This window comes from Phyllostomus discolor, chromosome 5, assembly GCF_004126475.2.
Source record: "Phyllostomus discolor isolate MPI-MPIP mPhyDis1 chromosome 5, mPhyDis1.pri.v3, whole genome shotgun sequence".
Taxonomy (NCBI): domain Eukaryota; kingdom Metazoa; phylum Chordata; class Mammalia; order Chiroptera; family Phyllostomidae; genus Phyllostomus; species Phyllostomus discolor.
The window spans coordinates 155,746,960-155,761,997 of NC_040907.2; the positions used below are offsets into that span (position 1 = coordinate 155,746,960).

The 15,038-nt window shown below is 44.0% G+C and overlaps 1 protein-coding gene across 8 annotated transcripts in view; it reads right to left on the reverse strand.

The window, feature by feature from the left end:
• The window catches only part of STN1 (STN1 subunit of CST complex), a 40,390-nt gene extending 37,744 nt beyond the window's left edge, over nt 1–2,646 (reverse strand). For 6 of the 8 annotated variants that reach the window (XM_036027254.1, XM_036027253.1, XM_036027256.1 and 3 more), the window contains exons 1-2: nt 2,440–2,646; nt 2,008–2,201 (exon numbers count right to left, since the gene is read on the reverse strand). In XM_036027254.1, the coding sequence (XP_035883147.1) occupies nt 2,008–2,140 (133 nt within the window). In that variant the 5' untranslated portion in view covers nt 2,141–2,201; nt 2,440–2,646. The remainder of the gene's footprint in view (nt 1–2,007; nt 2,202–2,439) is intronic. The other 2 variants (XM_036027252.1, XM_036027251.1) reach the window with 2 other exon arrangements.
• Nucleotides 2,647–15,038: the final 12,392 nt, after the last annotated feature.

A 15,038-nucleotide genomic window follows, 5' to 3' on the forward strand; every position in this document is an offset into this window, starting at 1 on the left:
ATGCCTGCCCAACCCAAGGACGAATGAAATCAGGAGAATAACAAACACCCCAATTAGAGTCAAACATCCAAGATAGAGGCAAAGCAGACCAGCAAATGGTTCCTCTATGCATTTATTTTGGTCCATTAACATATTAAAAAACACACCTGGAGCCCTGGCTGGTGTGGCTCAGCAGATTGAGTGCCAGTCTGTGAACCAAAGGGTCACGGTTCAATTCCCAGTCAGGGCACAGGCCTGGGTCTCCAGCCAGGTCCCCAGTGGGGGGCGTGCGAGAGGCAACCAAACGTTGATGTATCTCTCCCTTTTTCTCCCTCCCTTTCCCTTTCTAAAAATAAATAAATAAAACCTTAAAACACACACACCTGGAAAGCTGATGCATGCTCTGCTGAAACCCTCCCCAGAGACCACCCCTAAGATTCACACCTGCAAAGGAGAGAGAAGTCTGAAGACAACAGACTCGGTGAGGGGCTCCTTCTGGAGCACACCGCTGCTTTTCCTTCCTCTGGTGGGAACTTTTGCCTAAACTCTAAGGGTCCCTCCCCACTGGACTTGCAACCAGGGAAACAGCGGGCAGTGGCAGCTCATCCGGGCTTACCCCCTGAACCAGTCTCCAAGGCCCCCTTTTCCCTTTACTCTGACTTTTCAGTGAGCTAACAGCAGCCCTGGCCTTGGCTAGCTTCCTTCCTATAACCTTTCTAGATTATAGGATTCTCTTCTGTTGCTTCTCTTATCCTAGACCTTCCTTTGTTTCACTATCCCCAGCTTTAATAAACATCCTCTCAAAATCACCTGGCCTAGTATTGTAAAAGCTTCCCTGCACAAATAAAGAACCCACACACTACACGCCTGCCAGAGGCAGACCCACTCCAGGGCAGGCCCTTTCCGGTGACAATAACTCCTTAAGCACCTACAGAAGACCTCTAAGCAAGGCTGGCATTTGGTGTGAATTAATTTTTTCCTGAGGAGATGAGCTATTTAGAATACCAGACTGTTCTGGAAAATGGACAAATGTGGGGGAGGATGGCCGCCTTCCAAGGAAAAACCAGAACATTTCCAACAATAATTAGGAAATAAAGGTGTGGTGAAAAATCTATAAAAAAGGCTTTAGATTAAGGTCATCCAAATACATTTGTACACAAAACTGGAAACACACACAAAGCATTGCCTCATTAAAACTGCATACTTGAGATTCTTGACTACTTCTGACCCACAGCTTGCTATTCATTCAAAATAGCAAAGAGAGTTGAACCAAACTTCTCATATAGCACAGTAAATGTGCGAAGACCCATACACTGCTATGTGAATTATTTAAATCTACCCCACAGTATACGTTACATTTTTAGGTATGGAGAGCCTATCTTTATTGACACCCACTCTAATTTTAAAAAACTGATTTCTTGAAATTTACACTTATAATGCTTTGTTGCTCCAATGACTGTTTCTTGAGGGCCTGCTACACACCAGATACTGTTCTAAACGATGGGATTACATATGTTCACAAGGCAGATGATGTTTATGTTACTTTGATGTGAATTCAAAATGTGACATGAATTCAAAACAAAACAAAACAAAAAAAAACCCCACAAGGAATTCAGGTGAATCCCCATTTTTACAAAGAGGCTTTACAGGTGAGTCACATCCAGGCCAGGTAAGTGGCACAGTTAGGCAAGGGAGCAAAGCCTCGGGATGCCTGGTCCAGAGACCTTTCCACCAAGAGGAGGGCCAGGAAAAACAACTGAGCATTTTTAAATATGAAAGACTTAGAATCCTGTAAAAAACATTCATCAGTACAAAGGTTATTCCTCCAAACATCTATTTAAAAAAAGATTTAGACTGTTTTTAACTTGCATAGAAATAATCTTGTTTGAGGGTCAGGGCTAGGTCATTTTCAAAGTCTGCAGGAGGGAGGGCTTTGCTGAAAGCCCTAAGCCCCAGATTTCTGCAGCTTCCGGGGAGAGTGGGGTACAGATGTAAAACAGGGCATCCACCAGGGGGCCAGCCACATACCTGGCACCTGGTGGGACTCCTTCAAGTCCAGGATATCCCTGATGTAGAGTTTTGCAAAGGCTAGAAACACAGGATCCAAACCCCACCAGAGGGAAGGGGTCTCCTCTTCACACCCGCTGGATTCAGACTGCATCTGTAGACTGGGCTGTGGCTTCCAGCCAGCCCTGAAAGTCTCTCATCACTGGGCCAAGAATCTAGACAGGAGACATACAGTCAGGACGCAAGGCGGTTAGAGTGGGTGAAATTGGCATGGCCCCGAAGCAGTTCCCAAGCGGGCATCCAGAGCACTGTCAGGGGTAAATCCAGGGATCGAGGACCTGTCAAGCTGCCCACAGCCTTGGGTTAACAGGCGCTCCCGTGGGAGGGCCCATGAGCTCCTTATGGCTCGCCCCCCTGGAATCTCCTCTGCGCCACGAAAGTGTGTCTCCTCACCCACGAGTTAAACACCAACTTTTCACTTTGGGGAGACAGGTCCACAGAGGTGTACCATGAAATCGCTTTAATGGGCGGGGTCCAAGGAAATTCTTGTAGCCACACACGAGTTGGGCACAGTGGGTGTACTGTCCGTCCGCCTGCTCCTGCACGTTCCGGCTTTCCGGAAGAAACTGTGAAAAGCGGAAACGAAACTGACTCGTCGGTAGCCACCACCTCCCAAACGCCCGCTCCCGAAGGCGCCAGCGTCCCGGGCCCTCAGGTCCCTGGAGCGCGCAGGCGCAGCCCTTCCGGCACAGGGAGGTAAGTCGCCTCTGAAGTTCCGGCGGAGACTGGGACTGCCCCCAGCGCGGGAAGCGGCGTTTCTCCACCCAGGCCTTTCCTCTCCACTGGCCGAGGCCACGCCCATCCCGCCTGCGGCCACGCCCCACTCTGTACCCCAGGCGGCTGCGCCCCACGCTCTCTTCCAAGTGGCTGCGGTTTGCGCCGCACTCATTAGATTAGGGCAGCGCACAGGTCCTTGCGGCGTTCCGGGCCACGCGGGCCTCTTTAGGAACGCAGAGCCCAAATCTCCAAGACTTTGGGAGGTGACCTTGAAATTTCTGCTGTCTAAAACCCTCGCTCCAGGTCACCCTTTCAGTACCCTTCTCACCCCCGGCAGGTGATGAGACCCTAACCCAAGATTTCCAAGAGTTGGGAGTGGGGTTCAGATAGCTTTTTTGCGGGGGACTGTGCAGGGGTGTTTCTGTGTATTAAATGAAGAAGTAAATTAAGCAATACCAAGCGCAGGATTGCACTGTGGCATATTTTAAATGTTTATTTACACTGGATAAATGGTCTAACACACACGTTGGGACTCTACAGTCTCACTTGGAGATAATGTCAGTATATAAATTTGAGCCCTGGTGTAAATGTGAGGTTCTCCTCTTATTGTCTACACTCTGGAATGTTATATATACATTTAAGAATTTTGAAAAGCTGGCATTTTGGTGAATTATAGCCACCTTGATGGTGCTTGTTCCCAGTAGTCCTAATTTAAAATGAGTAATGATAGCCATGTTCCACTCCCATAAATAAATAAACAAACAAGCAAGCAAGCTACATCATGACATTACTTGAGATGGCAAGAGTTCTTCCTAATTTACAGGGACTCTAAAACGGCAGGAGTACAGGTCATTTTGGCAGGCCACTCCCAGGGGTGGTAGGCGCTGGCCAAAGAGTTAATTGCTAAACCATTTAGCAGAGAAAGAACTTCAAGCAGCTGGAATGGAACATGTGTGTCATTAGAACGATGGCATTTAATTACATCCCCGGCCACTGAGGAAGCTAAAAAACGGAGTCCTTGGTGAAGTACAGCATTGCCCAGATTCTACTGCAATGAACAGCTGGGTCCGTGGAGGTGAAGATTTAATGAAGAGCAGACACCCATCCTCTTAGGGGAGGCTCTCCTGGAGCAACAACAGCCAGGAGGACACCCGGTAGAACAGTGCTTCCTGCTGACCTGTCAAATAGGCAGAGACAGGTTGGGTGACATTTTCCTGACCGCACACATCTTCTCCAGGGTGGAACCCAGGAAGAAAATCACTACTGGGTGTACTCAGAGCCTGAGAAGATTTTGGGAATGAATGACTCATGGCTTTCAGGGGCAGAGTGCTAGAAACAAGAGCCCTTGAGGATTCTATGCTCACTGCCAGCCTTGGGGAGGGTGGCACGCTACAAGGAAGGAAGGAGGTGATGGAGAGCAGAGCAGACTACCCTTGAAGTCATCTTTTACAGGGAAGGCAGGGCTTCTTGGAGTCTAGGGATGCTTCTTGCCTAGAAGCATCCCTAGATGGGGCTTAAAACATGGAGTCAGTTACAGCCAAAACCTAAGGTCAGACGTGAAGCAGAATTTTCAGACTGCAGAAGCATCCAGAAGGGTTTGGAAGGAACTTCTTCCTTGACATTTCTGTCAGGATAGATTCCAGGCTCCCCAAAAAACTGCCTACAGGTGGGCAGAGTGAGTTCTAAAACCATAAACACTGGAGAGCTCTTCAGCTTGGGATTTCAACAAACCTGCAAAGCAGATATTTCAAAACCCAGTAGTCTTGTAAAGTCTATGTGAAGTTACACGTGTAGCTTTTTAGTTCAATGTAGTCCCATTTATAAAGAACTCATAAGACTCAAAACCAAAACAAACAAACAAACATCCCAATTTAAAAACCAGCAAAGAACCTGAATAGACACTTCTCCAAAGAGGGCATATGAAAAGATGCTCAACATCACTAGTCATCAGAGAAATGCAAATTAAAACCACAATGAAATATCACCTAACACCAGTCAGAATGGCTATCATCAGTAAGTCAGCAAACTAGTGCTGGCAAGGACGTGGAGGAAGGGGAACCCGTTTGCACTGTTGGTGGAAATGCAGATTGGTGCAACCACTGTGGAAGGCAGTTTGGAGATACCTCAAAAAACTAAAAATGGAACTGCCTCATGACTCAGCAATTCCACTTTTGGGAATTCATCCAAAGGAATCCAAAACACTAATGTGAAAAACATAAGCACCCCTACGTTCATTGCAGCATTATTTAGAATCACCAAGATAGTAAATAATGGAGTGTGGGCTTTATTTTATATAGCTCTAGTAAAGTGATATTCAGGCTAAGATCTGAAGGATGAGAAGGAGCCAACCACACACAAAAAATGCTAAGGAAAGAGCATTCCAGGCAGCAGTCAGATAAGGGTGGATGTCTGCGAGGCAGGGAAGTACTTCCCAGTTCTGGGAACAGAAGAGAGCATGGGGGAAAGTAGTTTTGTAAGCAATTGGAGAGATAAGCTGAAGGCAGATGGCAAAGGACTTCTTAGTCCGAGATAGGTTGGGATTTTATTCTCAGTCTCCCTATTTGTAAAGAGGGCGATCACTTTGTGATGGAGTAGGAATAGGGCAAAGGTAGCAGGATGAGCAAGGCACGTTTGTGGGCAAGTCAACATAGCAGCTGGCTGGAGGGCACTGCTGTGGAAACAGCTGGAGACCAGGGGTTTAGCTAGATTTGGAAGGACTTGAATTAGTTTCTACCTCTATTCCTTGTGAGCAATAGAGTGTCGTTGATTGTTGATCAGAGGAATGATTTACTGAATTAAAAAAGTTGCAAGCATACTTGCACATCTAACATACTGTAGTAGGGAATACAAACATTTGTAAGAAGACTTCTCTACCCAATTAACAGAATTTATTCCAAAAATTATCTTAGGGATATTTACCAAAGGGGGTCTAAGCCGAGGTCTGCAGGCCACATGCCTCCCAGGAGGGCTATGGATGTGGTCCAACACAAAATCGTAAATTTACTTAAAACCTTTACTTTGTTCATAAGTTTTCGTGAGTGCTTATGTATTTAATGTGTGGCCCAAGACAACTCTTCTTCTTCCAGCGTGGCCCAGAGACACCCAAAGTTTGGACACCCCTGTTGCTGGGCCTACTGCAGTGGGCATTGCCTGTATCCCCTCTCCTCTGGCCTCCTCAGCAGTCTCACTCAATTGCCTGTGATATCACCCTCTCCCTCTCCCCGGCTTCCCCTTGGCACATAAGCATGCTGTCCCCTCTTTTTTAAGTGTCATCTAACTTTAAGAAAAACAGCTTCTCTAAACACCTCAGCCCTGACTACTGCCCTCTCACGCTCTTGTTCTCTGTTCCAAGCTCTTGGAGGAGTCATTTGCCCTCCCTATGCACACTTCCTTTGTCTAATTCAACCTCCTGTAGTTTGGCTCACCTTAACTTCCAACCAACTCCACCCCAGTCCACCACTCCACTGAAACCTCTCTCCTAAGGTTAACAATTACAGTCAAATTCTCGCGTACGATGGGCACATTCCTTATCATTCTTCATCTTTATTTCTGATTATCTGGCATTTGATGTTGATCTGATCACATTCTCTCTCTACTCCCCTTTGGCTTCCTGATGTCCTTTTTACGTTCAATTCTGCTTCTCTCTTTCTTCCTTCTCTGTGACCTCTTCTTCTGCTTATCTCTTGCATGTGGATGTTCCCCAAGATTCAGTCGCATGCCCACTTCCTTCTCACTTATGTGCTCTCTCTGAGTAGCCTCATTCAAACCTATGCTTCAACTGAACCAATATTCCAGTGACTTTCACCTGTTCACATTTAACCCAGAACTCTGTCTCAAGCTCCACATCTGAACTTCCAACTGGACAGTCCTGGGTACCTCAAACTAAATCCCCCCCGCCGCCCGCCACCCCAGTTCTGCCTCTCTCTTTCCTGTCAAATGAATGCCACCACCACCCAGCCATTGTCTAAGTCAGAAAACTGCATGGTTTTGAGGATACTTCCCTCTCTTTCACTGTTAGGTGCTATTAATCATAAAGACCTGTCAATTCTGTTTCTTAAATATGTTTTCTTAATTTAGAAAGACTCCTCCTGTTGGCAAAGTCTTTAATACTTTATTGCCTGGATTACTCCCACTACCTTCCAATCAGTCCTCTGCCTCTAGCCTGACCTCTTCTCAATTCATGGTCTATTAGACAATGCTACTCCCTTTTCTAAAATCTTCCAATGAATTTATGTAATGAGCAAAATAAAGTTCAAGTTTCTTACCATTTAATACCAGGTTTTTGTGGCCTGGTCACGACCCACATCTTGCCTTCTTTTATGTTAAATATTTTCAGGGTAACATTTCAACTGCTCTGCTAGTTTGGGGGGGAAAGTTTATTTTTTTAAGTTTACAATCTAAGGATTACAATAGTCATCTTAATTTATCACAATTCTACGTCAGGTTAATACTAATTTAACTCTAGAAAAATATAAAAACTTTGCTTCAATATGCCCCTGTTCCCTGCACCCTTCTTTGTGCTATTATTATCCTATTTATCGCATCTGTATATGCCGTAAACCCAACAAGATAATGTTATAATTATTTATTTATGAAGTCATATGTCTTTTAAAGAAGGTAAGAAATGAGAAAAAGACAACCATGGTCTTTTGCATCAGCCCGTATAATTATCATCTCTGATGCTAGTTATTTCTCCCTGTAGGGCTAAGCACTCCAAACTGAATGAACCCTTAGACTGCAGCAGAGGTCCTGTCGGCACTCACTCATGCCCTGCCCTGCCCTGACAGAACTTCTCTATTGACGGAGCTGGGACCGTGGGTGGGTGTGGGGAATGAGACCAGCCCCAGGCCAGAATGCCACAGACTCCCATTGTTCTTACCTGCGGTTTAGCTGGTTTTCAAGCATAGGTGGTTTTTAGATTATGTGCCTTTGATCTATTCTCAGAGAGCTAAAGTGGTTGTTTTGGTCAATTTTGCCCAGTTTTGTTCTTGCATTTTGGGGAGACTATTTGCTGATCTTCTCAACCAGCTATGGCTGGAAGTCCCAGATGATAGGGCTTGTAGTTAACGGTAGGTCCATTGAGTCAGGCATAATGTGGTAGCTCAAGAAATAAGAGCTGAAGGACTGAATTGTAGAGCAAGGTCAGAAAGTACCTAGCTGGAGAAAGCAGTCACTTGCAGCTCATCCTGCCTCACGGAGTTTTAAGACAATTTCTAAGTCAGCAGAAGGTGTGGTGTGAGCCAGGGTGTGATTCTCTGGAGCACTTCCTGGAATGAGAAGAATCAGAAATGACGTAAGAGATGGCTGAGGGTAAGATACCCTCCAGGTCCTTACATTTAGATATAACTCTTCCTCCTTGCCCAAATCTGATTTGACCAGAGAGCATACAGAGATGGGGCTGATGACCTTTGCAAAGATAAAGAGATCAGGAAGCAATGGGCCGGGATTCAACTCGGAGAACAGAGAACCACTTCCTCCTTAGGAGCTCTTGTGTGCCAGGAGCTGGATTGAGTGCATGAGAAAGAATTTTGCATTTTGTATTTTAAAAGTCTGTATCCTGCCCTTGCTGGTGTGGCTCAGTGGATTGAGTGGCAGCCTGCAAGCTGAGGGGTCGCCAGTTCAATTCCCTGTCAGAGCACATGCCAGGGTTGTGCGCCAAGTCCCTGGTTGGGGGTGTGTGGGAGGCAACCAATCGGTGTTTCTCTTGCTCTCTTTCACCTTTCCTTCCCCTCTGTAAAAATAAAGAAAATCTTCTAAAAAAATAAATTAATAAAAGTCTGTATCCCGAAGAAAGTAGAATTGTAGTGGCCAGGAGAAGAAAATGGGCAGTTATTTTTTAATGGGAACAGAGTTTCAGTTCTGCAAGATGGAAAGAGTTAACAGAGCTGGAGAATGATGATGGTTGTATAACAATGTGAATGTACTTAATACCTCTGAACTGTACACTTAAAAGTGATTAAGATGGGGAATGTTGTATTATGTGTACCTTACCACAATAAAAAAATGGAAAGGAAAAACAGTTGTATCTCAGGGCAATGCTGAGAATGCTGTGTGGCTTGTGCTATGTAAACTTATGTGACAGTCACCTGTGCACATTATACCTGGTCACTTAAGGCACAAATCCAAGTAGAGGTCCCTGTGAGTACCTCTTCTCTTGGGTAGATTATGAGACAGGTGGACTGTTTTGAAATGGACTCATGCCCATAATGAGCTGAGTAGAAACAATTATACCTTGGGTCTTCACTTCAAGTCTGAGATGCCCATTCGCTTTTCCGAAAAAAACCCAGAGTGCTGCTACAACAGACATCCTTACACGGGCAGAGCTGGTAACACCACTGCTTCGCCAGACACTACCGGCTACCAGTGAGCACATCACCTGTTAAATAAACTGTGTCTTACTCCTACTTTTCTGTTTTTATTATAAAGATGCTGCAAAGATTGTAGGGCACTAGGAGCTGGCTAGGGATTTTTTTTTTTTTGAGAAATAGGATTAATAGTCGTAAAACTAGGCTAGGCTAAATGGAATAATAAAAACACCAAAAAAGAAATGAAAATTTTTCTTTTTATGCATGACCTTTATAAAAGCTTATAATTTCGATGAAATAAATTGTATACAGACATACATACAATTGTGAAACTAATTAAAAACCAGTTTTCTAGTTTTTCAATGTTAAGTATACATTACTTATTTAATAATAAAAATCACTTTAAAATCAGCATCCTTGAATCTCACAGCTGTAATGTTGAGTGAAGAAGCCAGATATCTAAGAGAGTAAATATCGTATGATTCTATTTACATAAAATATAAAACTATTCCACGGCATTAGAAGTCAGGACAGCAGTTACCCGTTAGTTGGAGGTGGTGACCGAGACCAGGGAGCATGAAAGGGGCTTCTGAGGACATTTAGTGTTTCTTGATGTGCAATTATATTATATTTCAGTAAAATATTTTTTCATGTTTTCATCCTTAGTATTTGAATTAGTTGCATTTAAACTTGAGAGAAATTAGAAAGTAAAAACTTATTAAATGTACAAAACCCCACATTTTGTGTTGATGTCACTTGCATAGAAAAATAGACCATTTAAAATGCTTATGTCATTTAAGAGATGAGCTACAGCATCATCCTGAGTTTTTCTTAATTATTTGACATGTACCAATAAGCTCAAGTAGCTGTGGTGCTTCATAAGCATTAGCATTAAGCTGGCCAACAGAATAGAATTTTGCTTCTCTTATCAATTAATAATCCTCCTCAGGGCTACTTTCAATCAGGAACGATGGAACTCCCCAGTGATGCCAAAGACAGCATACTGCAGAGGCTCATTAACGAGTCACCCAGAGAAGACTGAACAGCCAGGTGCTGATGCGTTCAAGAGCGAATCGGTCCTGATGCTGTAATGTGCCCTGTGCTTGGTGTGTATTAGCTGGGTGGGTGACAGCTGCTGTGGGCCCTGCTGGGTGAAGTGGGAGGCCTGGGCGGCGAGTGCTTTCACACGGAGGGAGACTTTTACAGAACCAAGTGCCTTCAACCTGGTCACGCCGGACACCGGACTTGGGAAGCTTGCTCAGCTGCCACGGATCTCACCGCACGCAACACAACCTCAGCTCCACGCTCTCTTCTACAGGCGGCAGGGGTGCTGCCTTCCCGAACTCTCTAGTGGCACAGTCAGCGCGGCACACTTTAGCACTTACTTCTTGAACATTTGTCACATTTCCCAACGTGATGGCAAGTTACCTCAGAACATAATGACTTCTGTATCTCCCACATGATGGAACGTAATTGGTAGGTACAAAAATTTTTTTAAAAATAATATGTGGGGCAAAATGTTGATAATTGTCCAATCAGAGGGATGGTTACATGTGGGTTGGTGCGACTACTCTTTTTGCTTTTGTGTGTTTAAAAGTTCCCTTGAAAGCAGGGTTGGCAGATTTAGCAAATAAAAATGCAGGATGCCCAGTTAAATTTGAATTTCAGATGAACAATGAATAATCTCTTGCTATTAATAACGTATATTTTGTTATAAATGCACCTATTTCATACATGTTAATTTAATCATATAATTTATACTATTATTAGTACATACTATTTTGTTATAACATTATGGTGATGTTCTATATTTACATTATTTTATTATGTTCCCATGACATATATTTATGTTAAAAAGTATTATTTATATGAAGTGCAAATTTAACTGAGTGTCCTGTATTTTATCTTGCAGCTGGACTTGCTAGAAACTTAAACACATGATTAGCTAAGAGAAATGGGCAGTAAAAATAGTACAATGTGTCTTAGATTCTGATCTGCTGTCACTGGCATCAGAATCCTTATGAAGCTTGCTAATAAGGCAGCTCCCTATGGTCTCCTACCCTCAACCTCTAGGTGCCAAGACTGTTTCTGCTGGTGGGGCTCTGCATTAGCAATAAGATCTGCGGGTGATTCTGGTGCTGTTGCTAGCTGACCCAATACCTAGGCTGCTGCTAGTTTTTCTGATATGATCTTTTACAACATTTCCTTATAGGGGCCTAGCTTGAGCAACTTCTACTCTTTTTTTTATGTCAGGGACCTGCTTTAAGACATGTTAATATTCATGTTCCACGACTCACCCACTAAAGATTACAAGTTATATACTGTCACAAACATCCTAGTAGCCTTTTGTAGTTAAGCTACTCCTTTAATATTCATCCAGTGGCCTAGCCTCTTAACTACTGGTATATACTCTACTAATACATATTCATTGTTATCAAGAAAACGATAGTTGATAAATTTGTAGCTCCTTTTAGAACTTTAAGGTCAGGGCTTCTAGGGCAACCAAATCTCCTGCTTTGCTTGGGACTATTCCAGCTTTAGCACTGATATCCCCGTGCCCTGGGCTGCCCTCTCTCCTGCTTGCCCCTGGTCGTCCTATCTGCAGCAGATGTCACAGTATGCCACCCAGATCCCCACTTCAGGACCAAGGCTCTGTTTTCACCAGGGTCACAGTCGAGGCCCTGCTCAGGAAATTGCCTCACTGAAAACTGTGCCCTGTCCCCAGGGGCAGTAACTCACAGATGCAGCCCCCATCTTCCATTTGGGGTGTTTCTGTCCGTTTCAGCGGCAGAGCTCCCTGTAGGGGCGGCTGAGGCCTCTGTTACACCTATCCTACCATTCAGCTCTCCCTCTACCAGGGGTGACCAAGCTTTGGGCATCTCTGGGCCATACTGGAAGCAGAAGAGTTGTCTTGGGCCACACATGAAGTACACAAACACTAATGAAAACTGATGAGCAAAAACCAAAGTTTTAAGTAAATTTATGATTTTGTGTTGAGCTGCCTTTATAGCCTTCCCAGGTTGCATGCAGCCCACAGGCCACAGGTTGGATTCCCCTGCTCCCCGTCCTTCTTCCTTTACCTCCTCATAGGAGCAGCTCCTGAAAGCTCTCCCTAATGTACCCCTATGGGGAAATCCTGAGTCTGAGAGCCTGAATGAACCTAACCTCCAATGACTGGAATGAGAGTGGGGTGGTCTTAGGAAGCAGAGTCTAAAAGAAGATTTTGGAGTTGGGTCACCTGCTGACTGGCTGGTAACAGGAACACCCTCACTAGTGGTAGGCAGAGTCTCCGAGGAGGTAGCAGTGCAATTGTAGAACTTTCAACAGTGACAAACTGAGATGGGATGCCAGGGCAAGAGGATGAGCTGGAGGGTGCAGCATCCTGTGCATCCAGAGGTTCAGGGGCAGCAGCAAAACATTGCATCAAATAGGCCTGCTGTGTCAATGATACCGTATTAATCACACTACATGAGAGAAGTGCCAGCCAGTACCGTGAAGACCTTGGTAAGACACTGTGCTTCAGGGGGTGGGAGTTGAATCCTACAAAGGTTCAAGGCTCTGCCACATCAGTGAGTTTGCAGTAGTGAATTTTTAGGGGTGTAGAGGCTGGGCTATACTGGGAAATCCCTTCAAAATAAAGGTTGAATTGTTGCATTTCAGGCCTTCCACTACTAAGAAGGAAGCACAGTGCCTGGTAGACTCTTAGGGTTCTGCAAACAGTCTTTTCCGCATTGATAAATCCTTCAGCCTTTTTCCTGGTAACTGAGATATCTAGCTTTGACTGGGGCTTTGAAGCAAGTCCCAGGTGCATGTTGGCTGGATAACCTCTGTGTCCCAGATTTCTGAGTCACCTAGGGGGATTTTCCTGCTGTGATTGTTTTGTAATTCATCAACTGTGTGTAAATCACACACTCTCACTTTTGAAATCTAATAGGCCATTCCCCACCCCCGCATCTTTTTTTCTTTGTCCAAAATGTCTTATATACCCAGTGTTGCCTCACTGAATTTGGGAATTTTCAAGGCCTTACCATGTCTGTGTAAATTCTCCATGGACATGCATTAAATGCTGCCTTTCTCCTGTTTAAAAAAAATACACAGCACACCTGTGCATTTAAAGTCATTGGCATTGCCATGTAAACTCCCTCCATCACTTCCCTCAAATCATTCCCACTAAAGAGGTGAAGAGACACCTCTCTCTTACTGTGGGTGCAAGAAGAGGTGGGATTTGTTGTCCAAACTCCTGTACTACAAAACAGACTCTAATGCAGAAATGTAAAGCCCCAGGAAACAGAGGACCTAAGTACGTACCCTGAAAACTTCAGACAGCCATGGAAATTGAGCCAAATGTGGGATGAGCAGGAAGGCCCCAGCTGACAAGTGGGTGGCACATCTAATCTGTCATCAGACCAGTCGGGAAAGTGGTGAAGAGTTGTTAAAAATGAACCTGATGAGTTACAAAAGACACTAAAATGTTAATACTTTTTGCAATTGTTCTCAAATAAAATGTAAAAGTGCTGCTGAAACTTTAACCCTTGTTTCCTGATCACCCCAGCCAAAGGATAAAATTGGGATCCCAATATAAAATCATGTTTCTCTGGCCCTTCCCCAAGGGACATCACCCTTTCCCTCCTTGGGCTCTGCTCCAGCCCCCAGGATTCTGTCTGCAGCTGATGCCAGCCAGTGCCTGGGCCAATGTGCCTGATTTTTCCTGCAGATGCCCTGGCTGCCCCAAAGGCCGGGAAGCCAGGGTGGAGGCTGCCAGCCCCCAAGCTGCTCCTGCGGCTGCTGCCCTTTGGGCCCTCAGAGCCCCAGGGAGAGTCCAGACAAACTGCCTTCCCAGCCTTGACCTCCCCCCATCATACACTTTCCCTAGGACAGGAGCTGGGCTGGGGGACAACTCAGGTAAGCCACACTCACTGGTACTCAGCAGTGGCATTTCCAGTGATCTGATATTCAGAGGGGGTAATTTTTAAACACCCTTTCATATGATAAAATCTTTTTCAATCTTAATCATGGGACTTGGGGTGGTAAACACACAATACAGTGTACAGATAACATGTTGTGGAATTGTGCACCTGAAACCTGTGTAATTTTGTTTGCTAGTATCACCCCAATAAATTCAATAAAAAGAAAAAAAACACACAAAAGACAAAATATTAATCATGAAACAAAATGACTAGTGATAATGACTAGAAGGGAATTGCAACAGTGATGAGTAATAACATTTCTTATGAGTAATAATATTAACTTCTGCAAATTGGCCAATAACTTCATGAAAATTATCTTTGTTTCTTCATAGTCAAAGGACATTTGACTCATAGTTGGCCAGAGAACACTACTTATTTTAATTTTGAAGTGCTTTTTCACATCAAGTAAAAGATGTGAAAAGTTCACTGAAAAGGTGAAATCTTACGGCTGTTATGTCTATAGCAAAACATGTTCAATCTTGCGCTAAGAGAAATGCAAATTAGAATGTACAATAGTATTTGTACTTCTCAGATTGTCAAAGATTAAAGAGTTTGATGACATACTGTGTGGATGAAGATGTGATTCCAATATATTGCAGCCAGGACTATGAACTGGAGCATCCCTTAAAATGATGGCAATAGCTATCAAAATTACAAATGTACATCCTTTTGGCTCTACATTCTGTTCATAGGATTTTCTTCCTACAGACCTTACACACGAGTGAAATCGGTATGTAAAGACTATCTACTGCAGCATTGTTTGTAATGGCCTGTAATTGGAAACCACATAAATATCCATCAGTGAAGGGAAGATTGAATAAACTAACAAACAGGATTTATTTATAAAAAATTGTGTGCTTATTCTTGCCTGTTCAAACTTCAGTCACCTCCAAAGTACTCTCCATTTGATGCTTTACACCTACTAAGACATTTTTTTCTACTGTTCAAAACAGTTTTTTTAATTTGTCAATTCTGATGCCTTTTAGTGCTTCTGCCATTTTTT